General features: G+C 39.3%; 1 protein-coding gene across 2 annotated transcripts in view; it reads right to left on the reverse strand.

Annotated features, from left to right (window-relative positions):
* The window catches only part of CACNA2D3 (calcium voltage-gated channel auxiliary subunit alpha2delta 3), a 771,963-nt gene that overhangs the window by 81,464 nt on the left and 666,980 nt on the right, over window positions 1-23,519 (reverse strand). Inside the window, exons 34-36 of one of the 2 annotated variants that reach the window (XM_077776663.1) lie at window positions 22,401-22,516; window positions 22,102-22,181; window positions 19,461-19,838 (exon numbers count right to left, since the gene is read on the reverse strand). In XM_077776663.1, coding sequence (XP_077632789.1) covers window positions 19,746-19,838; window positions 22,102-22,181; window positions 22,401-22,516 — 289 coding nt within the window. In that variant the 3' untranslated portion in view covers window positions 19,461-19,745. Of the gene's footprint in view, window positions 1-19,460; window positions 19,839-22,101; window positions 22,182-22,400; window positions 22,517-23,519 lie in introns of those variants that run through there. The other variant, XM_077776662.1, reaches the window with a different exon arrangement.

The raw sequence follows: 23,519 nt of genomic DNA on the forward strand, positions 1-23,519 counted from the left end.
CGTGGTTATGAAAAGAACATGCTTAATGGGTGGAATGATACTACAGGTTGATGGGGCCTCAGATAGGCAACTTACTCTCAAATGGCTCAGGGAGAAAGCTCTTTTTACCCTACTTACGGCTCTTCTGTAACTTGAGATTGTTTCAAAACTTAAAATATTTCTGAGAGAGAGAGACAGCGTGAACAGGGGAGGGTAAGAGAGAGAGGGAGACACAGAATCTGAAACAGGCTCCAGGCTCTGAGCTAGCTTTCAGCACAGAGCCTTACACGGGGCTCTAACCCACGAACTGTGAGATCATGACCTGAACTGAAGTTGGGCGCTTAACTGACTGAGCCACCCAGGTGCACTCAAAACTTTTTTAAAGTAAGGAAAAACAGGGGTGTCTAGGTGGCTCAGTTGGTTGAGTGTCTGGCTCTTGATTTCGGCTCAGGTCATGATTCCAGGGCCATGGAATCGAGCCCCACATCGGGATCAGCACTGACTGTGGAGCCTGGTTAGGATTCTCTCTTTCTACCTCCCCCCGCCCCCGCTATATATCGTATATATATACATTCTACATATATAGTATATACATTCTATATATGTATATAGTATATACATTCCTATATATACATATATAATAAAATATAAAAAATAAAATAAGACATACATTTTAAAAATGTAGTTCTCATCTCCCCAGATCCAAAATCAAGTTGAATCTTAAACTCTGACAGATTATAGTTTCAGTTGCCTTTTCTCTTATTTGTAGGCTGTCATTTGATGGAAGAATTGTCACTTTAGAAGTAACTGTTTTCTTCCTTTCTTTGATTTTTTGCTTTATCCCATAGAATGGAATCCTCTTTACCTCCAAAGTCAGCTATGACTTAAAAAGAAATTCCACAAGAAGTCAGGATGAGGATTACATGTCAAGGATAAAGGCTAAGAAACACATTTTTTTTTTTTAATGTTTTATTTATTTATTTCTAGGAGAGAGAGAGAGAGAGACAGCGTGAGCAGGGGAGGGTCAGAGAGAGAGGGAGTCACAGACTGAAACAGGCTCCAGGCTCTGAGCTGGCAGTCAGCACAGAGCCCGACGCGGGGCTCGAACCCATGAACCGCGAGATCATGACCCAAGTGAAAGTCGGACGCTTAACCGACTAAGCCACCCAGGCACCCCAAGAAACACATTATTAAATCCTAACTTTAGTAAATCTTAACACTCAGACAATTATCTCATGAAAACAAAAAGAGATTTGCAACTTTCTAAACTAACCATGGCTAAAACTGCATATAAGTGGGAATAAGTAAATTGCCAGTCGTTTGATAAGAATTATGAAATTTAGGGGAGCCTGGGTGGCTCAATCACTTAAGCGTCTGACTGTTGATTTTGGTTCAGGTCATGATTGAACCCTGTGTCAGGCTCTGCACTGGACATAGAGCCTGTTTANAAGAAACACATTATTAAATCCTAACTTTATTAAATCTTAACACTCAGACAATTATCTCATGAAAACAAAAAGAGATTTGCAACTTTCTAAACTAACCATGGCTAAAACTGCATATAAGTGGGAATAAGTAAATTGCCAGTCGTTTGATAAGAATTATGAAATTTAGGGGAGCCTGGGTGGCTCAATCACTTAAGCGTCTGACTGTTGATTTTGGTTCAGGTCATGATTGAACCCTGTGTCAGGCTCTGCACTGGACATAGAGCCTGTTTAGGATCCTCTCTCTCTCTCTCAAAAAAAAGAATTATGAAATTTGAACAGTTACAAAGAGATAACTTTAGACAGTATTTATGAGTTGGCTACACCTAATTGAGAATAAAACAAGCATAATTAACTGTTTTATAACATACAAAATATTATTCAGAAGTCGATGTTTCTCTGACACTTTCATCTGCAGCATCCTGATAACTACTGTTAACTTTAACCACTTTACAATACTTTTAAAATTATTTTTAATCAGGGGCGCCTGGGTGGCTTGGTCGGTTAAGCGTCCGACTTTCGCTTAGGTCATGATCTCGCGGTTCGTGGTTCGAGCCCCGCGTCGGGCTCTGTGCTGACTGCCAGCTCAGAGCCTGGAGCCTGTTTCTGAGTCTGTATCTCCCTCTCTCTCTGACCCTCCCCTGCTCATGCTGTCTCTCTCTCTCCTAGAAATAAATAAAAATATTAAAAAAAATTATTTTTAATCATGTTAATAATTTACATTTGTTGAATGCATATTCCTGTAATACAGGAGACTTATTGGATGTGTACATTTGAATGTCTCTTTAAAAGATTATTTGGTGTAGTGATCTCCAGATTTGGGACTTTTCTGGGTGAGAAACAATTCAACAATTTAAATTGGAGAGAACAGCAGAGAGTTTATGATGTTCAATTTTGCCAACCCAGGGCATAAAATACAAATAAAGTACTATCTTTACACTTTTATAATATCACAACAAAAGGTAGTAGTTTAAATGAAATACATTTAATTTTATGAAAACTTGCAATAGTTTCCTTAGTTTTCTTTCAAAACTGAGAAAGTGGTACACTCATTTTCACTACCAGCCATGATCGCCCAATGAGCATTCAGAGATTTCTAGTTTGCATCAGCTACTTGATTCTGCAGATGCTGGGTTCAGAGTGGGGCTGGGACTTGCCTAAAGTGAGGCTGCCATTTAAGGGAAGATCAGGATCTTGCACTCAGGTCCCCTGGGTCCTAAGTCAGTGTGCTTGTCACTACACCTAACAATTGACTTTACATAGTTCTATCGATTAGATTTCCCTAGGCTCCTTTCAACAGAAAACTAACCTAAATTGGATCAAACAATAAGAAAGGAAATGTGTTGACTCTGGTAATGGAAAAATCCAAAGGATAATTTCAGACAAGGCTTAATCTTGCAGGATTTCACTTGCTACTTGTCAGTAGCCCTCCTAGCCATTCCAGAGAGTTCACATGTGGCTACAGAGAATCCTGTTCTTACATCATTAAGTCCGGGGCAATGGAAACTACCTCTTTTCATATTTCCCACACATCCTGAAAGTGATTTTCTTAGATAGAATCACATGCTTCTTTTTAAGTCAATCATTGGTACTACATAATTGGGGGAAATTGATGATCATTTAAGCCAGTTAAGGCTTGTTCTGGAGCTTAGAGTTGAGTCAATTCCTCATAAACTACCCAACTCACAATGGGAAAGAAGTGGCTTGCCAAGGAGGAATCAGGATATTGTTTTATTTGTATAAAGGTGAATGAACCCTGGACAAAATGATAAATACAGATGTATGTTACACTGGGCTAGATGGAGACACTATTCTCAAGGGATTTCTTGCATTTAAAAAATACTTTTATGCAAAAGGACATGGATTGTGTCCAGCTTGTTAACGGCTGTATCTCCAGCACCTACAGTGGTACTGGCACATGGACAGACTTCAATAAAAATGATGGAAAAAATGGAAAAACTAGAGAAGTACAAAAAAGTTTAATATAAAATATTAATCCCAGTTCATGTTAATGTTCACAATCCCAGTCCAAAGATAATGACTCTTAAAGTGTTGGGATGATTCCTTCCTCTTTTTCTTCCTATGTAAAGATGCGTATAGTTACCTGTACTTAATACAAGTTACTTCCACTTAGTATTACACTATATATACATCCTAAGTCACAAAAATCACTTGAAAGCACAATTTTTAACAACAGTGTAACATTCAATCATAAGGATTTAGTGTGCATTATTCAAACAATTCTTGATTAAAAGATAGGTCATTTGTTTCTAATTTTTCACTATTGTAAATAATGCTGCAAAGAAAGTATGTCTACTAAGTCTTTGTGTCTTTAGGAATTGTAATACTCATCATTATACTTTTTCATAAACAACAGCATTTCCCCCCACCTTGTGTTCTTGTATTTTTGCTGACAAGAATAAGGAATAAAGACAAGAATTGGAAGAAGAGAAATGAGCTAATTTTTAAATTTCACTTTCACAAAAATTAACTTAAAAAAAAAGACAAGTGGGTACTCAAGAAAGAAAATGAGGGAACAATGAGTATTGCTGATTGGAAAATGGAAACACTGGAATTTGGATGGGTGAGTCTCTAGAAGGGGCATGGCCATAGCACATTCAGAGTTCTATGGTGAACTGCATAGCACAGTTCCTCCTTGGCCTTCTCTCCCAGAGGCTCCAAAAAAGCAACACATTCTATAGTTGGGTGTCTTTTGAGGTGGATCTATTTTTCTATTGGAAGCCTGAATTTGACAGGAGATGAGGAATAGCTGCAGTCCCACCTTTTTTCAATTAGACATTCATAGGAAAAACAGCAGGAAGAAGGTAGAAATGTATACTTCCACTAGCAGAAGAGGCAAGTTGCTGTGTGCTCTTTCAATAGACGCCCTTAACATTTGGGAAAAGCAAATGTCCGTGTGAATTTCCTTCCAGGCATTTTGGTGTGGAGGATAGATTTTATTGACAGATGGCAATTTCTAAAGTGGGGCATCATATGTTTCCCGTAGGTTGTGCCCACCCTGGTTTGGGCCAAGATCAAGAGGCAATGTGGAGAACTTATGGTGGCTTTCATAGTTGAGCTGAGTTGAGCTGGTACAGTCCACTGTACCACCTTACACACTTGGGTTCAATATTTTTATTTCTGGGGGACATTTTGCATGATTTTCCCGAGAAAAACCACATCAAAGCAGCATCCAAGAATATGATATGGGTATGTTCTACCAACTGTCCACACAGTAAGAATGGAAGAGAAGGGTTATGGGGAAAGTGTCCACCTGTTCTTCTAAGAGCTCAGAAGCATCTTAACCTGAGTGTGCTGGACTGAAGAATATGGCACATTCTGTGAAATTGAAGGGAACCACAGAAGCACACTGACAGGGTTCACCTTGACATGTTTTTCTGTCATTTCTACTGCCTGATCTCTAGGAAAACCCAACATATCCCAACAGGCCAATGATACCCACGTATTCTCCCATTTTTGGAAAGGCCAAGCAAGACAAGGTATTCCATTTTACTGCCTAGGACATGTGAGTTATTAAACCGTTTCCTAAAGTAAAACCTCAGCTAGGAATGTATACCTTCTTCTAATCTGAAACAGCTTTACTTAAGGCTTCCTTCTTAAGACAAAATGGGTGCTCATGGAACTTTTTAGCCTGGACTAGTCTTCCTGAGACTGTTTCTGAGCCTTGCTTGCCACTGAGCGCTTCTTGTAAAATATGGCAAACGCAGGGCCTCAGAAATGCTTTCCTTGGGGGAGGGAAGAAGAAAGTGTTGTGCAAGATAGACAGCCGAGCACACATAATGATTGCCATATGTCAAAGGATTTCGAGCCTTTAAAATGGACTTGGGCAGTACTTTGCTAAGTGTTCCCATAAAACGGCTGCTTTTATAGGTTTCTGAGGTCTTAACAATGGAAAACATGGAGTCCTGATCTTTCTGTATCTTGGTTAGTTTTACCATTCCTTTGTTCCAAGGACATGGGACTATCTGCTCTTGGCATCACCCAGACTCTGATCTGGATCATCCAATTAAGGCCCATGAGTTACAATGAAGCATTTTTCTCATGATATTCTCAAATTTATTTAGTCTTTAAAAAGTAAGGATAATTGCCCTTTAAGTAAACCTTAGAGCTCTTGGAGCAAAAGTTGATAAAAGTCATGACCAAATGAGCAGTTTATCTGACTTCCTGTATCCCTCTTCCTCTTCAGTTGGAAAATGAGGTGATTAATTTGATAATGAGGCAAAAATCCTTAGGTAGGAGGAATGTCCATAAATAATATCCTTTGTATCTAATCCTCAATCCTAGAAAATTCCCTCTGAAGCCCTCCACACAATCTAAACTCTCTAAGTTTCTTCTATATCCTAGAAACAAGCAAAGATTCTTTTGATGGCTCCAAGGAAGCTTTTGATTAAAGTCTTCAAATCAGGGAGATTCAGTGCTCTGCCCCCAACCTCTCTTTACTTACCTCTTTGCGACTTACAAACTGCAGCTTTCCACCTCACAAAGACTAACAGTTTTCTATGTAAAGGGACATTCAGCAAAGTCTTTATTCTCCTGAAATTTATGTCCTGGCCTCAGAGACAGAAATAAGAGAATAAACAAGTGGGATCTCTATGTCATTTACTAAGCACTGTTAGGGAGATCAGCAAGAGGGTGTGTAAAAGGGTGAGTAAAAGGAAAGTTGCCTTTTAAGGTGGGATGGTCAGCAGAGGAGCTGATATTTTACTGACACCTTAAGGATGTTAGCCATGGGAAGAGCATTCAAGATAGAAGGAACAAAAAGGACAGGCCAGGGGCACCTGGGTGGCTCAGTTGGTTAAGTGATTGACTCTTGATTTGGTCTCAGGTCATGGTCTCATGGTTCCTGAGCTCGAGTCCCACATGAGGCTCTGCACTGAGTGTGGAAGCTGCTTGGGATTCTCTCTCTTTGACCCCCTTCCTGTCTTTCTCTCTCAAAATAAATGAATACACTTAAAAGGAAAAGGACAGAATAGGACAGAAGTCCAGAGGCCGGAAAAGGGTTTAGCAAAGAATAAAGACTACCAATGTGGCCAGAGCAGTGTGAGCAAGGCGGGGAAGTATGAGCTGAGGATGAAGACGCATAATGGTGTGGCTGCTAATGAGACCCTGATGGGCCTTGTTGGCCATGGAAATGAATTTAGGCATCAGCAAAATCTAGGTAACATTAAAGTCTTCAAGGTAACCTGAGTCTAGACTGAATCTTTGTGCCTGGGATTTGGAAAGCCATATGCCACTAAAGGATATCTGTGCCACAGAGGTACAAAAATGATGAGTTTGCACAGAGAAGCAAAGGCGTAGCACAGAAATGCCATTTACAGTAGTCCCCTCACACAGCCCTCTCTGTGTACGTATCAGATTTAGCACCTGTCCCAACCCATCCAGTCTTATTAGTCTGTCTCATGTTGATTGTGCAAGTATTAGACAACACAGAGCAAATACAAAGCTAACTGACTGCTAAATGAAATTGCAAGTTTTGCAAAGGTTGAAAAATTTCTTGCATTCCTTGAAAGTTGAAGAATCAAGTTAGCTATATCCAAAGCCATAGACCAAGGAGAATTGGGGAATAAACCAAAAGAGAAAATCAACCACACTGAGGCTATAACTGGAGCTTTAAAGAGAATGATTTGAGCATCAAAGATTAAGAGAGACCCTTAGGAAAATTTGGGAAATCCTTGAGTAATTTTGAAAAAGAGAGACAGAGGCTTTGTAACAATGTTGCAAAATTCAAGGCTAAGTTGACTTTTGCTATTATATAATTTTGTCAGAACAACTAGAATAAAAACCACTGCATATTTTCTGAGAGGGCAGAGTTTTCATCTAGCCCTCTGTTTTGATCTATTTTGTTAAATAGTAAACAAAATAAGCTTGTTTTCATAATTGCTAGCTTTGTCTTTTAAGTTAAAGCCCCACGTAACATTTTTTATAGTTTATTTTGAAAATTCAGTCCTTATTTTTGATGGATTCATGTTAAGTAGCATTTTTCCAGCACTAATTATCTTCGGATAATGAAGACCTCCTGTGCACACAGTTAGGAATGTGCTGCCTCTGCAGATTATGTTGGTAGCCCTGAGTCACTCAAGTACCTTGAGTTACTTGTTGGAGAGGAAGATGACACTTCTGAGTATTCATACTCTCCTCTGGTCCTTCACCATGTGTGAGGGGCTGTCTGGGAAAGGAAGAAACCTGGGTCAAAGACTCACTGGCCAGAGTCCAGCCAGTGAAGGAAGACTCTCACTCTGAGGGAGACATATTTTTGCTTAGCAAGAGCTTTCAGAAACTACATTTAAAATTTTCCTGTCCCAGGGATTTTCAGATGTCTGGATAACAATGTAAAGACTTCCCAGATGGAAGATGTATTCTATTCAGGAATTATAATTATGAAATAAGTACTTGAAATTCCTTCCCACACTGCCTTTGAGAATGTCTTTCTGTGGACACCTCTTCAGAAAGTTTCTGAGGCAGGGCCAAAAGCTCAGGACATGGTGTCCAAAAGATTTGGAACTGGATCCAGTTTCTCTACTTCCTAATTGGAAAGTAGATGTACCCTCTGACGTATCACAGCTAGGAAGCTGGGCAATGCAATACTAACCCCTTTAGAAGGAAGCTAGGGAAATGCAAATCAAAATCACAGTGAGATACTGCTTCACACTCACTAGGATGGCTATTACAAAAAGGACAGATGATGACGAGTATTGGCAAGAATATGGTGAAAATGGAATACTCATACAATGCTGGTAGGAATGTGAAATAGTACAGCCACTTTGGAAACATTTGGCTGTTCCTCAAAATATTAAATATGGTGTTATAACATGACTCAGCAATTCCATTTCTAAGTATCTACCTAAATCATATATCCACACAAAATGGACGAAGGCTGTACACAAATGCTCATAGCAGTATTGTTTGTGATAGCCAAAATGCACAAACAACCCAAGCGTCCATGAACTCCTGAATGAACAAAATGTGTCATATTCATATAATGAAATATTATTTATTAATAAAAAGGAAAGAACTACTGACACACGCTACAGCATGGATGAACCTTGGAAGCATTATGTTAACTAAAAGAAGCCAGTTGCTAAAGACCATGTGATATGTTATGTGTTCTATGATTCTCTTTATATGAAATGTTCAGGATAGGCAAATCTATAGAGACAGAAAGTAGATTAGTGGGTACCTAGGGATGGGGGCAAGAAAATGGGGGCAGGGAGAGTGGCCACTAATGAGTATGGGGGTTTCTGTTTGGGCTGATAGAAATATTCTAAAATTATATCATAGTGACAGTAGTACAACTCTGTGAATACACCAAAAACTATTGAACTGTATATTTTAAATGGGTAAATTTATGGTATGTGAGTTATATCTCAAGAAAGCATTTTATAAAAATCAATTGGGTATGATAATAGGACCAGTTCAACAGTCTACATCTAAAACTGAATTATGGTGTTTAGACTTTGAACCTTAATTGACACATCAAGGGCAAATCTTACTCTCCCCCCCCCACCTCCTTTATTACTTACCATCACTGCTTTCAGTAATGGATACTGAGTTCTGCCTTCTATATCTCCCGAAAGGATTCTTTGAAAGACTCACAAATGATATATATGATTACAGACAACTCTCATATGTTGCTGGAAACCAACAAGCAATGAATCAAATTAATTTCAAACTGGAAATCTCAAGTATTTACAAAGTCTGTCCTTAAATGTCCATCATGTTTGAAAGTGGTGTTCTGAAGGACTGACTGAGTCACGATTGCATAATGAATCCAAGTGTTAAGTTACTGGTAACTGGAAAGGACCCAACTCAAATTAATTCTAAACCCATAATCTTATGAGTTTACAAACAAAGGTTGTACTTTAATTCTAGAGGGTTTAGAAGTTTTCTTCCAAAAGCCTTGTTCTTTCAAGAATAGCAGCACCTTTCACCTTTCCCACACCAGCTGATTTTTTATCATCAGATCTTAGAATAATTTCAGTCTTTCTACAACCAAAACAACAGTTCTAGTTCCAAACTGCAATTCATTAGGAGAGTTCCCATGCCATTTGTCAGACCTCATGCTGCCTGCTTTCACTGAAATGGGGCAACAGCCTGCATTCACTTAAGATGGCTACCATGTGGTTGGGAATTTTTAATTTGAGATTTGGAAAGGGAGTAATGTGAAGTTCAGACAAGGACCTCTCTGCTCATACTTGTGCCCATGGAGGTACAGATGGTAAACACAAGACCTGGTTCTGATATAATCCTGGGAGTGTAAGGTGAGTCAGGTCATGACGACAAGCTAAGGACTTTGAACTTTATTTGGTGAATATAAGGAAGCCTCTTGAGGTTTTCAAACAGACATAGATTAGGGGGCTTCAATAACAGAAACTTATATTCTCATAGTTCTGGAGGCTGGAAGTCGTAGATCAAGGCCCAGTTTCTGATGAGAGCTCACTTCCTGGTTTAAAGATGGCCACCTTCTCACTTTGTCCTCACATGGTGGGGAAAAAAAAACAACAACCAATCTCTGGTGTCTCTTCCTATTTATAAGGACCCCAGTCCTATCAGATCAGAGCCCACTGTATTGTCTAATTTAATAATCCTCTCCTTAAAGGTCCTGTCTCCAATGCAATTATATGGTGGAGGTAAGGGCTTCAACATATGAATTTTGGGGGGACACACATTCAGTCCCTAAGACCTTCTATCTGCAAGAGCAATCTTACCCAAATCCTTATACCAACTTCACAGGCAGAACTCTGACCTAACCTTCCAGCTTTACCATCTCTCCCAGTCATGTGGGTTTACCATTCGGTGAACCCAGCCCTGATGTTGTCTAACTGTATGGGTCCCATCCCAGGACTAGAGAGCAAGTTGCTTGAGGAGAGGGGAGAACCTTGATTCTGCATTCCTGTTGCTCACACAGTGGCTGGAACAAAGAAAAGGATCTTAAGGTCCCGTCAGTCAATCATCCAGCTCCATCCATCGCTTTCCTGGCATCTCCCTTACAGTCTGCCCTGCCTCTATCTGCTTCAAGCCTTTATTACATCTCACTGAAAGGACAGCCTCCTGGCCCTGCTGCCTCAGCACCATCCTTTGGGGCAGGAAGGGTGTATAAATCCTGACTAACTGTTGAATTAGTTAGATGAGAATTTGAATCCTAACTTTTTAGGTCAATTCCTTAACCCGTCTGAAATGCATTCTCCTCACCTCTAAATAGGGATATTAGAAGATCTCCTCACAGGACAATTAGAGTTACCATAGTTTGAGCAGACCAGCCCAAAGGATTTCTTCAGTGCCTATTCCAGGAATGCGCTACCTTCATGGGATGGGCAACCAAACAAGGGCACTGAGGCATGTGGCTGTGCTGTTTATCTGTTACACCGGCACTGAAGGAAAATATTTTCAGAGTATAATCTTTAATATATGTTAACTAGATCTGTGTTACTGGGTTAATCAGAACCTGTCTACTTTTACTTAAGTTTTGTCCACTTGACTGTCATATTCTGAGAGGTCAATTCAAGTCCCTCTGGCATAATCTTTATTACCAGTTGTGTTCCCTATAGTTATGATTTTTTTAAAAAGTTTATTTATTTATTTATTTTGAGAGGAGTGAGGGAGGGAGGGGCAGAGAGAGAGGGAGAAAGAAAATCCCAAACAGGCTCTGTCAGATATGGGGCTAAATCCCATGAATTGTGAATCATGACCTGAGCTGAAATCAAGAGTCAGATGCTTAACCAACTGAGCCACCCAGGAGTCCCCACAAGTGACACTTTTCAATGTTCCCTTCCTTGTTGAAGCACACACATCTCATGGCTTCTCTCCGTTCTTCCCTCAGCCCCACAACTGGACCATGATTAAGTCTTCCCCTAACGACATTATAAATGTGTCCATTTCTGTCAGTGCCCACTGCAGGATTGCCCCGATACCTAATAACTATTTTCTTTTTATGCTTGGCCCCTCTGAACCTTTCTCTTCTCTATGTCCAGAATGAACTTCCATGAACTTCATATCTAATAAAGTCACATCCAGAACTGTCCTAAAATACTGACCATTGATTTATCCGGTCAAAACCTGAGCTTTATTTGTTTTTCACACTCATATACCCCCTCTAGGCTCTGGCAAATTCTGTTTCCCTTCATATAACTAAAGTCAGATCTGTACACAGGCTTAGGTGACATGACTGTGGGATCAGAATTGAGATGTATTTTGAGTGGACAATTCTCAACAAGAGGTCATTTTGTTAGAGCCTGGTATCACCTTAACACGATCCTGTTCCAAGTACATAACTAAACTTCAATATATTAGCCTTGAGTTCAGCCACCTAGGTGGTGGCACGGGGAATTTTGGAGATTCATCAGGTCATCAGATGTTTAAATGCTTAAGACTGCTGTTTGACATAAATAAAATGAATTATACTGGGACTTGATAGAATTAAAATATCTTAAGATATATTAAGGCCATTTCATCATTAAGTGGCATACTTAAGAAAAGCATAGAACTGTTTTGTTACAAAATTAGGAATACAAAGAAACACTAGCACTCAATTATATAAAGAATAACAACTATCCCCAACCGCTATGATTACTAATAGCATGCTAGCACAGCAATGGTGCTATTGCTCAATATTGGCTGGCAATGATTTGCCACTTCTGAGCTACTTAAGCTAAAGGTGGTAGGGTGGAGGATGTCATGGCTTATTGTTAGCAGTACTGGAGATTATGTCACCAACTGGACAATATAATAGCTCATAGAATAGCCACTTTATTATTATCACAGTTGAGATCAGGGCAGTCAACTATGGTGATATTGTGCTATCATTGCTGTTGTAATTATAGGCAGCATAGCAAGGAACAATTATTGTCACTGATGTATAGTCCATCGAATAGAGGAGAGCACAGAGTGGTGTGTTTGTGATTAAACATATACACTGTATGACATGGACTAATGACATTGAGAGTAGTATGACCAGTAGTAGGAGATAAAATTACTGTATCTATTCTGTTAAAGGTGATGGATGTTATAGTCTACCAATGTGCACAATGGAAGATTATTATTTCTGTCCCCATGCCCACATGGGACACAGTGTATAGTAGAGAATATGGCACAGTAGACCTCTATCAGTGTTACTGTTCAGAACTAAATTTTAAAATCAAAATAAGACAATCTGTTATTATATATAAATACTTTTTTTTTTTTAGGCCAGCTTAACAGCCAACATAAAGTGACCAAATCCCAGACAGCCCTCTAGCCATGATTAGAGGTATGGTATAATTTAGGATGGAATGGTCTGAAGTTGTGGGCAAGAGAGTTAAAAATACCATTAATAGCATTAATGCAGAAGAAAGTAGATGAGTTCGGTGCAGCCCAGGATGATATGTAGATTTGCTTTAACCAAACCGGTGCAAGCAATTGATAGCATATGAGGTAGTAATATCTCTAAATACCCTAGCAGTATGATAATTGCCAGAATGAGTATAAGGTATTAAGAGTAAAGATAATAAACACAGTATCAGCTTATAATTATTGAAATCACCACATTCTATGCAATCGGAAGGATTCCTCCTTTAGATAGATGGTCTCACGTAAAGCACAGAAGAACATCGTGACACAGGTCCTAAGACTAGCTCCATCACACAGATGACAAAACAGGGCTACAGCTATCAGGTTCCTTGAGCAAAATCACATGAGAAATAAGTGGTGAAGCTGTCACTTGAGCCTAAGTCTGAATATGCCTGTCTTCATATACCTTGCATTATATACTATTCACAATATTCCCTTTCTTGATGTCAGAGTAGTATGTAAAATCTGGTATACTGTGGGGATAGCAACACTGAGACTATACTACTAACAAAAACCATAACAATTCTAAATTATGATACATTGGTGCTTGGCTGTTACTGTTACAAGAAATTGTGTGTGTTCTATTTTAGTACGTGTTGTCGGGTAACAAATTGAAGCAAAGTGATTGTGAAATAGTGGTATTATAATATTATGGTATCATTGTTTCTGGATTTATAGAAATGAAAGGAAACATGTAGATTACTATGTACCCTAATATTAGAGGAAGTACATGACAGAAGAACATTACGACACCCCTGATTAATGACGTAGATGTGTATGTAGGTCTCTCATGCCACACTATTCATGTAATATTGCCCTGTATTTATATGCACTACATCTTCTTGCCCTGTGTCTACTACATGAGCTATATCTATTGAAGAACAATAACATGACTGATGGTAAACACAGACAGCATAGTATATTTACTTGTATAAAACCATATATTACAAATATTGGGATATTCATACTATGCGTGGTCACTTAAAATCCTGTTTTATCACCATACTAAACCAAATGCATTCTGGCATGTCAGTTTTGTAAATGTTTGAACATTGTATCTTGTCAGTGAATACTTGCTATTTAAGTGTTAGAAAAACTGGGTTAGTATCTTTGCTAAAATTACAGCCATTGCACACTAGTGTAGTGACAGAATTGCTCCCAGCTCGGAAGCAAGTATGACATGACTGAGCAGTAATATCACAGATGCTGAAATTATAGGATTATTGAATACAGTGGCCCAGCAAAGGTATTGCTTTCAATATAAGAGACGGCAGAGAGCCTTGGTGGCTGCTAACAGTGTCAGGAACTTCGCAATGTAGTAGTGATAGAAAAATCAGGACATCACAATCCACTGTCCTGCTTTGAGGCACAGTGATGCCTGGCTCACAATTTCACTTTAAACACAAAGCTACAATGGTAGATTTCCAGACACAGGATATATGATAGTGTCGACCAGTGGCCGCCAAAGGGCACTCCTATTGTTGGTACTAAAACTATTGGCCGCATTAGCATAGCAGCTATATTGTTTTCAAACCTAGAAATGAGGAAGGATTCTGTACAAGAGAGGGTAGTGTTATTGTTATAAAAAGTATGAAGCATGTACCTGAGCTGTTACTACGGAAATTGATGAGAGTACTGTAGAATAGTGATGTGTCAGTCTTTCTGTTAAGAGAATAACAGAATGACACAGGCCTAATGCTGTGCCAGCATCACAGACAACATAATGCAATGTGGCTCTGGAACTGCTCTTTACTGAGTCTCAATGATGGCACATGGTGTGAAAAAAAATCATGTGGTGAAAGTTGACTTGGTGGCAAAGTGAACGAAACACAAGCTCTAGGGTCCACTGAGCTGCTTTCAAATTCTGGTTTTGTCCATTAGTACCTGTGTGACTTGGTAAAGCAGTGTAATCCCTGAACTTCACACCTTTCATCTTCAAGGTGCATCTCTCTGCAGCTTGCACCTGTGTGTTCATCATGTAAGGGATAGCGTGGGCAGTGCTCATCAGACAGCGCTGTCCGTGGCCAACACGCTGAAACTGCCCCATCCCTACCCTGAAACTATTGCTAGAGCTTGGAGGTGTGTGACAGCATAACTGAATGGCACATTCAAGGACAATGTATAATTATTTATAAATAAAAGGACAGTGTGACTGTAATTTAGTACTTGTCTTGATGCTATGGTTACTAATGGCATATCATGCCATTGTGACAATATCTTATTAAAAAGATACCACTCAATATTTCTCTCTCATAACTCACTTGTTAACTATTTGGAGATAGGGTAAATACAATGGTGTTGTTTGGAATGGGATTTTGTGGTAGGTTTTTTGTTAACAGGACAGTCACCTTACACTCAAGTAGCAGTATCGCCAGCACACTGCAGTGAGCTGTGCTCTTTGTATTTGCAGTTATGTGAATATAAAGACGTTAGATTTTACTAAGCTACTTATAGGGCTCAAAATAGTGCTAGCCTGCATGATGTTAAGGTAAAAATCATGCAGTCACATTTGCCCCACAGTAGCCCTCATATTGATAGCCCTGACACTTCTCTATGCACATGCCTGCAGGCTGTGAGGATATTTCTAATGCATCGTATTGCGATAGCTTCAAAAACTAGCAGCAGTGACATGGTAAGTTAGGGGGCTGACAAGCCATGGCCTGCATGTCAAATCTGGCCTTCCACCTGTATTGCACAGTTTGCAGGCTAACAGCGGTGCTTACATTTCCAAATGTTTGGGAAAAACTCAAAAGAAGAATAACATTTTGTGGCATGTGGAAATAGAGGAAATTCAAATTTCAGTGTCCTTAAAGAAAGTTCTATCGAAACATGGGTGCTGAGGTGCTATACTGGCAGAGTTGAATAGCTGCCAGAGAGATGATGTGGCCTGCAAAGCCTAAAGTATTTACTCTGGCTCTCTGCGGGGAAAGCTTGCTGATCCATTATTGAGCCATTCTGCATTACCTGAATGCCTATGTGAGTACAGAGTACTACATTTTGAATGCAGAAAAAAAGGTAGCCATAGCGTCCTGTTACCAGATGCTCTTTGTAATCATAGTTAAAATATCACTCTATTCTATCAGCACAAATTGTCTTTACATGCCCAAATGTTGCTGAATTATAGTCTCCCAAAGTAGAAAGCATTGCCATCTTACTACCTATCTGAGGTGGCTGGTGTCTGCTGCGAAGGAGACCTATGGTACACAGGAGTGATCCCTATGTATATGGTGCATAGTATGGTCATGGTAAAGGGCAAAGGGCGTGGAGTAAGGCCCTGCCTCATACTGGCTCTAGCAATTTTAAGTAACTTGCTTACTGAGCCTCAGTTTCCTCATTAGGAAATGGGAACAATAGCAGGTGCATAAAATGATGATAGGCACTCTGTACAGTACCATGTAAACAGGAGGCATTGACAGATGTGGGGTGGTTTAGTTGTGCATGCTTCAGCTACTTCCTGGGTGTCACTGAAGTTGAGGTGTCATTCCAAGCATCAAGAATACTGCCATGAACGGGACAGGCCTCCCTCACAGGGTGTGGGAGGGGAATCTGACAGTAAACAAGACTGTGTCAACTCTTGTGAGTATCAGGACATAAACGAAAGAGCAGACGAGTGGACCGTGAGTGGGTGTTGCTGGGTGTTCACTAGAAGATGGCTGGGGTCTGGATGGCACAGAGGATCTCGCATCTGAGCATTTTAAGAGGTGACCTAGCTGGCTTGCTACTGAACTGAATCTACCATGTAGCATCTCACACTATGTAAGGGATTCTTGACATTGGTGGGGCCAACTTCCACAATTTTGGTGCCACACAGGGATCAAGATGTCTATTAACTTATAAAGATAAAACCCAATAACTGATAAAAGATTAGCACAGGGTTTCTCAGCTTGAGCACTACTGAAATACCTCAACAATCCTTTGTGGTGGAGGCTGTCCTCACTTTTGTAGGTGTTTAACGGCATCCTTGCCTCTGCCCACTCGATGCCAGTAGCAACTGTCCTTGCCTTAAATTTTGACAACCAAACAAGGTCTCTAGACACTACCAAACATACCCTGGGGACAAAGTCCACAAGGTTCCTAATCACTGGCTTAGGAGAAATGATGCCTGCAAAGCCCCCAGCAGGAATTACAATTGCTGCAGCTAGATACACGTGGCTGTCATTTATTGGAAACACACCTTTCTCTCTTCCCAGCACATATGTGCCACCTGGGAGCATCTTCCCAAAGCTCCCAGTCTGCAAACACTACAAACACCCCTCAAGTGTCTGTTAAATTATTCCAACCTCCAATATTTATATCATTAAAACTGTGCTCTTCTCTCTATAACATTTTACCATAGTGTCTTATAACATGAGAAATGATATTATCCTTTGTAGTGCTGTACTGTTTAGAATTTAAATAATGCCACATTATTACTTTAGGGTACTACCTTGTCCTAAACCTGTGTTCTTGTCCATGCTGTGTTACTGATACATATATCAATAAATATTATAATTCTTCTATATTTTTATTAATTTTATCTATTCTATATATTTTTTATATAATTACATATGTATATCCATGCATATACATATGAAAACTTTCTACCTTTTTGTAAGAATATTAGTGTTGTGTTACACTATAACTAATAATAGGTGTCTTCTGAATCTGTTACCACTTACAAGAGACCCTTGAACAACATGGGTTTGAACTGTGCAAGTCTGCTTATATACTGATTTTTAAAGTAAATGCTGTACATACTGTGAAAGTATTTTCTCTTCCTTATTATTTTCTAACAACAGTTTTTCTTTAGCTTCCTTTATTACAAGAATGCAGTTTATAATACATATAACATACAAAATATGTGTCAATCAACTTTTTGTTATCAGTAAGGCTCGCACTCAACAGTAGGCTATTAGTAGCTAAGGTTTGGGAAGTCAAAAGTTATACACAGAATTTCAACTGTGTGAGGGGTTGGCACCCTAGCCCCCACACTGTTCGAGGATTAGCTGTATACTGAATGTCACAGCCTATAATTTTAGTAATTAGTTGTAAGAAACAAAAGTAGGAGGAGGAAAGTCATTTTCCCAAGGTCATAATACCATATGCCACTGTTGTTGAGATGGGACTCTGAGTGAGGGGCTGAGAAGGAACAACAGTCTTCAAGGGGTTTGGTTTGAGAAGCTGAGTTAGTCAGAAGTAAAGAGTTTGGTGGAGGACGATGGAGTTTTCTGCTCTGGACATCTTACGTTGGAGAAAACTATTAGATATACAAATAGATACACGGAGTGGCCAGTTGACTGGTCACTGAGGGAACTGAGACTCTGAGGCACAGGGTGAGTGGGTCATTCACATGAAGTTGATGCCTGATGATACCAGGAGCCAAGAGTGTGACTCACCTACACCATCTGCATGTCACTAAAAATGATGCCACACCATTGTTTGGAACAAGGAGTGAATTTATAGATAGTGAATAGTTAATAGATAGGGAGTGAAATTATAAATGTTTATTGGACACATATTTTGTATCATTAGTATCCAGCTATGGGCATTATTATATATTTCACCTATTGTTGCCAGTTCTTTAGAAATATAAAGAAGAATGGCAGGTCATGTCATGTTCTTTTTTTAATAAAAAATACATTATGGTTGTTTAGTGTATATATAATGCATTTTGATACTTGTGTGGGCGACATATGAATTCATTCATATATTTAGTGCACAGAAGTGAATAATATCAATGACCACCATGGTTATAATAGTAGATAGTCCCACAGTTGTTGACATTTTGATAGTTTAACATGTTACAGGATTGTTATATTGTCAACAATCTGGGAGGCATTAGAATTTCAAGAAGTAGAGCAATGTAGCATTATTTTTCCTATAAATACTGGCATTTTAGGAAAAGGCAGGATGACTGCATCAAATTTTTTAAAAAAGTATCAACAGAATAATGTGGTTTTTTTTTTTTTTAAGCTTAAGTGGCATTCTCCCCATGACTTAGATGTCTGTCTCGTCTGTCTCATAAAATAAGGCATTCTTGATTCTAGTGAGGCATGGAAATTATTCCACTTTATTTGGTAACCATGATCCGGTGGAATCTGTTTTCTTTGGTTCAGGATCCAGTGTTTTAGGAATGCCTTACACGTCTGGGTAGTTTCACATCTTGTAATATTTGAGATCTAATTTCATCCCTTGTTTATGGGGAAATCCAGAAGCCAAATGCTCAAGCAGAAGCTTGAGAGTCATTTGTAGTCATTGTTCTCTTCCTCCATCAAATCTTTTCAGAATGAATTCCTCGCATTTATGACTTTATTCCTCTTCCCACATAGTTCAACACTTGAGTATCTTGGGAGCTCGTGTTCCCATCCAAATTATGATTTCTATTGAAGTTTAGTTCAAAAAAAATTATTCAGGGCTCTTTGTAATAAACGCTTCCCATGAAGATGATAGTTTGGTTTACTTCTGTAAACATTTTTATAACTGTGAGTGAAGCACCTAAACAATTTTTAAATATTTGTCTAGAATCTGCTTCAGAGCAAAGTCTCTGCCAACAACCGCCCTTTCCCGGTATCTGGAATGGGCAACTTTTCCATGCAATTCCATCTGTCTTGTCAGCAATAAAGCAAAACTCAAAAGATTATGATTTTAATATACTTTATTTAAAAAGTACACAGTTTTAAATTGGTTTCAATGGGTTTCAAGCAGAAGGGACACTGCCCACTTGCAGCCCCATTTCTGATGAAGGGTGATTATCATGTAGCAAACTCACATCTGCATGACTGGCAAAGTAAAAAGGTAACTTTTTTTTTGTCAACATATCTTTAGGAGTTTATATCACGCACAGTTTAAAATCATGAGATGCTGATGGTTGGACTATATTTCATGTCTCCTATATCGCACCATATTTTGGTTCACAGTTTTTCCATAATTTAGCATGCCAAGAGAACATCTCAGTCAGTGTCACCTTGAGAAGAGCATCAAGAGCAGAGGGAAGAGGATAAGGACCATCTTGGCCTGCAGGCTCGGTGCACCCCCACACTCCCTTGCATTCTCCTACAGGGAAAGGCAGGGTCGGTTAGAGTGAGATGGATCCAAGATGCCTTGAACTTTCTGAGCTACGTCGAGTCCCCAGACCTCTCCCCCCTCTCCAACGTAGGAATTGAGTCTTTTGGAAACTAGGTAATGCAAAGAAATGGACTTGTCTAAATTTCATCAAGTTTGTGATGAGAATCTCTGATTTCAGCTGTCAGTACATAAAATGCTCAAAGTTACTCTGTGCATGTTATTATCCAGAACATTCAAGAGGCAAAAGACTGCTGGTGGAGATGTCTGCTGTGATCGAATCAGAACAGCAGAATATTGCCCTTCTAATGACTTCCTGTCAGAATGTAAGTAAAGGTTGATATCGAACGGGCCTGATCGTTTCAGCACCGGCTGTAGAAGGTTTTGTGTGCCTTCTTTCTTTTCATTTGGGGAATGGAGGGCTTTGGTTTATAAACATGAAATCGTATGTAATCCTTTCTGCAGCATGCTTTTTATCCACTGGTTGATGGGAATTCTTCTAACTCCAGTTTTCTAGCTCTACTTTATCATTGATAGGCATTCATTCTCTTCTTGGTTATCTATTCCTGTGAACAGTGCTGGATACAGGTCATTACTAGTCCATGGTCCAGGCCTGGGCCCCTGCCTATGGTAAAGATGCCCAGGAGCGTGCATGCAGGGTGAGGGGTATTTTTTGCCTTTCGTGGCTGTAGCTGGGTAGTTCATCATTACCTGTCCGTTCTGATCACTCAGTGATTTTTATCTTCATGCCCTTGATTTATTTGCGTATGTACTTGCTTGACTTTTCATTTTTAAAAACTCTTTATGATTTGGTTTATAAATAATTTTCTAAGTAGTATAAGGTGGTTATTGACCGCAAATTATCTTTCTCCATAAAAAATATAATTCTTTTTACGTAACTAGGTAAATTCTGTTTTTCTTTCACAGCTGTCTGGTCTTGGATAGGAAGATTTCTCCAACTCCTAACATTTCTTGTGAGACTATTATTTTACCATTTAAATCTAATGTCTATTTTCTCCTTTGAATTGAACCTTGGTTATACCTAAGAATTTGTATTCTGTCCTACCGAACTTATCTTAACAGGCCTAGAAACCAAGGAAAAAAATACTAATTATTGGAATGTTTATCTTACATCTATTTACCAGAGCAAATTATCTCATTAACCCCAGAAGACTTCTATTCTAGTGATTTTGGTTGTCTACATAGACAGTCCTGGTTTTAACTGAAGTGATTTTAGTGGTTGGGGACTATTAGTTTTATTTGAATTTTATATAAAGATTTTATTGTTCGAATTTTATCACTGAATTTTATCAAAGACCTTTCCAGCATATATTTGTATAATGTATTGATAGTGAACTTTCCTTTGAACATGGAAGCAAACATTCTCAGTAAGTTCCAAGTTCTTTTTGGTCCTATATTGCCTTTGACATCTTTTTCTAGGACTTGGAGAATTTAAGAAAGATGAAAATTATTTGCTATTTAAAGGCGGAACTTAAAGACAGTCTGTTGGCTTTGGTGGCATTTTAAAAAATAGAAATCTTCCCAGTCTCCCTATAATAATAACTCGTCTAGGTTAGTTTTCCATTTTTCAAAGTGGGGTGGAATTAATTTTTAAATTTCTATTATTTTTGCTAGACTAAAAAGGTTTTTTGCCTACGGCATTTCAGGGCTTTGGTGGGGCGGGGGGATATTCCTGTTTTAGGTTAACCTTTCTCGATGCTAAGTTTAATTTTTTTGTGATCATCACTTCAGTGCTGATGGAAGGCCTTTGTAGTTGTGCCTCTGTGCGGTGTGTATCATCTCCCCACAGGAACTGTGACTCTCAATCTGGTATCAGTATTGCCACTTATGCTTTACGTGAGTTTCTTGTCAATATAAGGCTGTCTAAAAGTAAGCAGAGGGAAATACTCTGAACTACAATTTGAAATAAGTAAACCAAGATGGTCAGAGCCGCATTGCATGTAATAGCATGAAGAAAGAGAACTACAGCACGTTTGTAATAGGGAAGACAGTAAGAGGCTTTGAAATATATATAAGAAATATATATTGAGATATAATAAGATATAATAAGACCATCAAGCACAGACTAAATAAGAAGGCATTGAGGGGCTGAAAGTAGAGTACCACTAGCCTTCCTTTGAGTTGCCTGAAAGGATTGTTTCTTCACAGGTAAATTTCTTAGCTACAGTTCTTTGACACAAGATTCTTGTGGTGATTCTGGCAGAAAAAGAGCAGGAAGGGCTCTCAGACTTACCTCAGGATGGAAGCCATGACAAGACTCGGGACGCCTTCTGATCTTCTGGGCCTTTAAACGTTCACACTTAAGGGATTCATTATGTTGACCGTAGTTAAGGCATATTGCTAAGATGTCATCACTTTCCCTTACTCTGCATTTTGAAGGTCAAACCTTGGCACTGCACTTTCTTAATGACTTCTCTCTCTCCAGTAATGGAATGGCTGTCATTTCTCCCTAATATTTCTCCCTCAGGTCTCCTTCCTGTTGATCCCCCTCCCTGGATTCAGCAGCAGGGTCTGGACCTACACACAAAAGGATATACCTGATTTCAATGGGAGCCATGGTGATGGGGGTCACGGACTCACACAGGCAGCTGCTGTCCACCACCACCATGAACAGATTGCTGCTTGGGATTTGCTGGATGACAAAGGACCTGTTGAAACATGAAGCACAGACAGTGAGTGGTCATTTACCGTCCATCAAGTTAAGAATCCTGAGGAAAACTCCCCTGGGGAGTTAACTACTATAATTTTTTAGAAAACAGTTTTCAGAGACCACCTTACTACTAAAGTTGCCTCCTTCCACAAGGTTCTTCATGGTTAAATATCACGCTTCATGAAGAAGACAACAGTGCAGGAGGTGTAAGAAAACAACCTATGGGTATGGTGACACAGAAGTCGTAAAACTCACCTTGGGCAGACTGGAACGTTATATGTACACAATGGGAGAGTCAGAGTTGGCTAAATCATCTCAATTTCCAAGGCCTATGGGCTTGGGCTTTTCCAAGCCTTGCTTCCTTCTCCCAGTTTGCATTTGATGTTCCCAAAATGATGAAGTGAATTTCCTAGACCCTTCCTGTGCTGCTTTGCACAATGTCTGCCCGTAACAGAGGTACGATATTGGCAGGAGATGGATGCTGGTCGCTGGGGAGTTCCACAGTTCTGGGGCCATGTGTGCCAGTGCTCAGGCTGTGGAGCAGCTTTGACATTGGGTCCATCAGTAAAGCTAAACCAATGGAAGTAAGCCTCATGACACCTCCTCTCTCATCACCAAACACTGTGAAATGACAAAGTAACGTCACCATAAAAATCACTCCCAGAGCAAGAAATGCTATTGGCTTTTTGGAGGAACAAATCAGCAAACAAAATGCCATATTCTTCCAGAGCAAACAGAGTAGCTCAATATTTAGCCATAAGCCTAGAACTGTCATATATTTTTTCATGACATTTCACTAAATTCAGTTCAGTCAGATGAAATAGACTGTAACATAACAAAATGGTCAATTTCTCACTAAGTTTTTACCTCCATTCATCTTTCTCTCAACAAATTTGTTCTATTCTCACCACAGTTTACTAAAATCATGCAATGAAGAAGAATCCTTCTGTTTTGTGGGAAACTATAATGGGGAGAAGGACGACCACCTTTTTATTTCACCC

This window comes from Crocuta crocuta, unplaced genomic scaffold, assembly GCF_008692635.1.
Source record: "Crocuta crocuta isolate KB4526 unplaced genomic scaffold, BGI_CrCroc_1.0 scaffold87, whole genome shotgun sequence".
Lineage (NCBI taxonomy): Eukaryota > Metazoa > Chordata > Mammalia > Carnivora > Hyaenidae > Crocuta > Crocuta crocuta.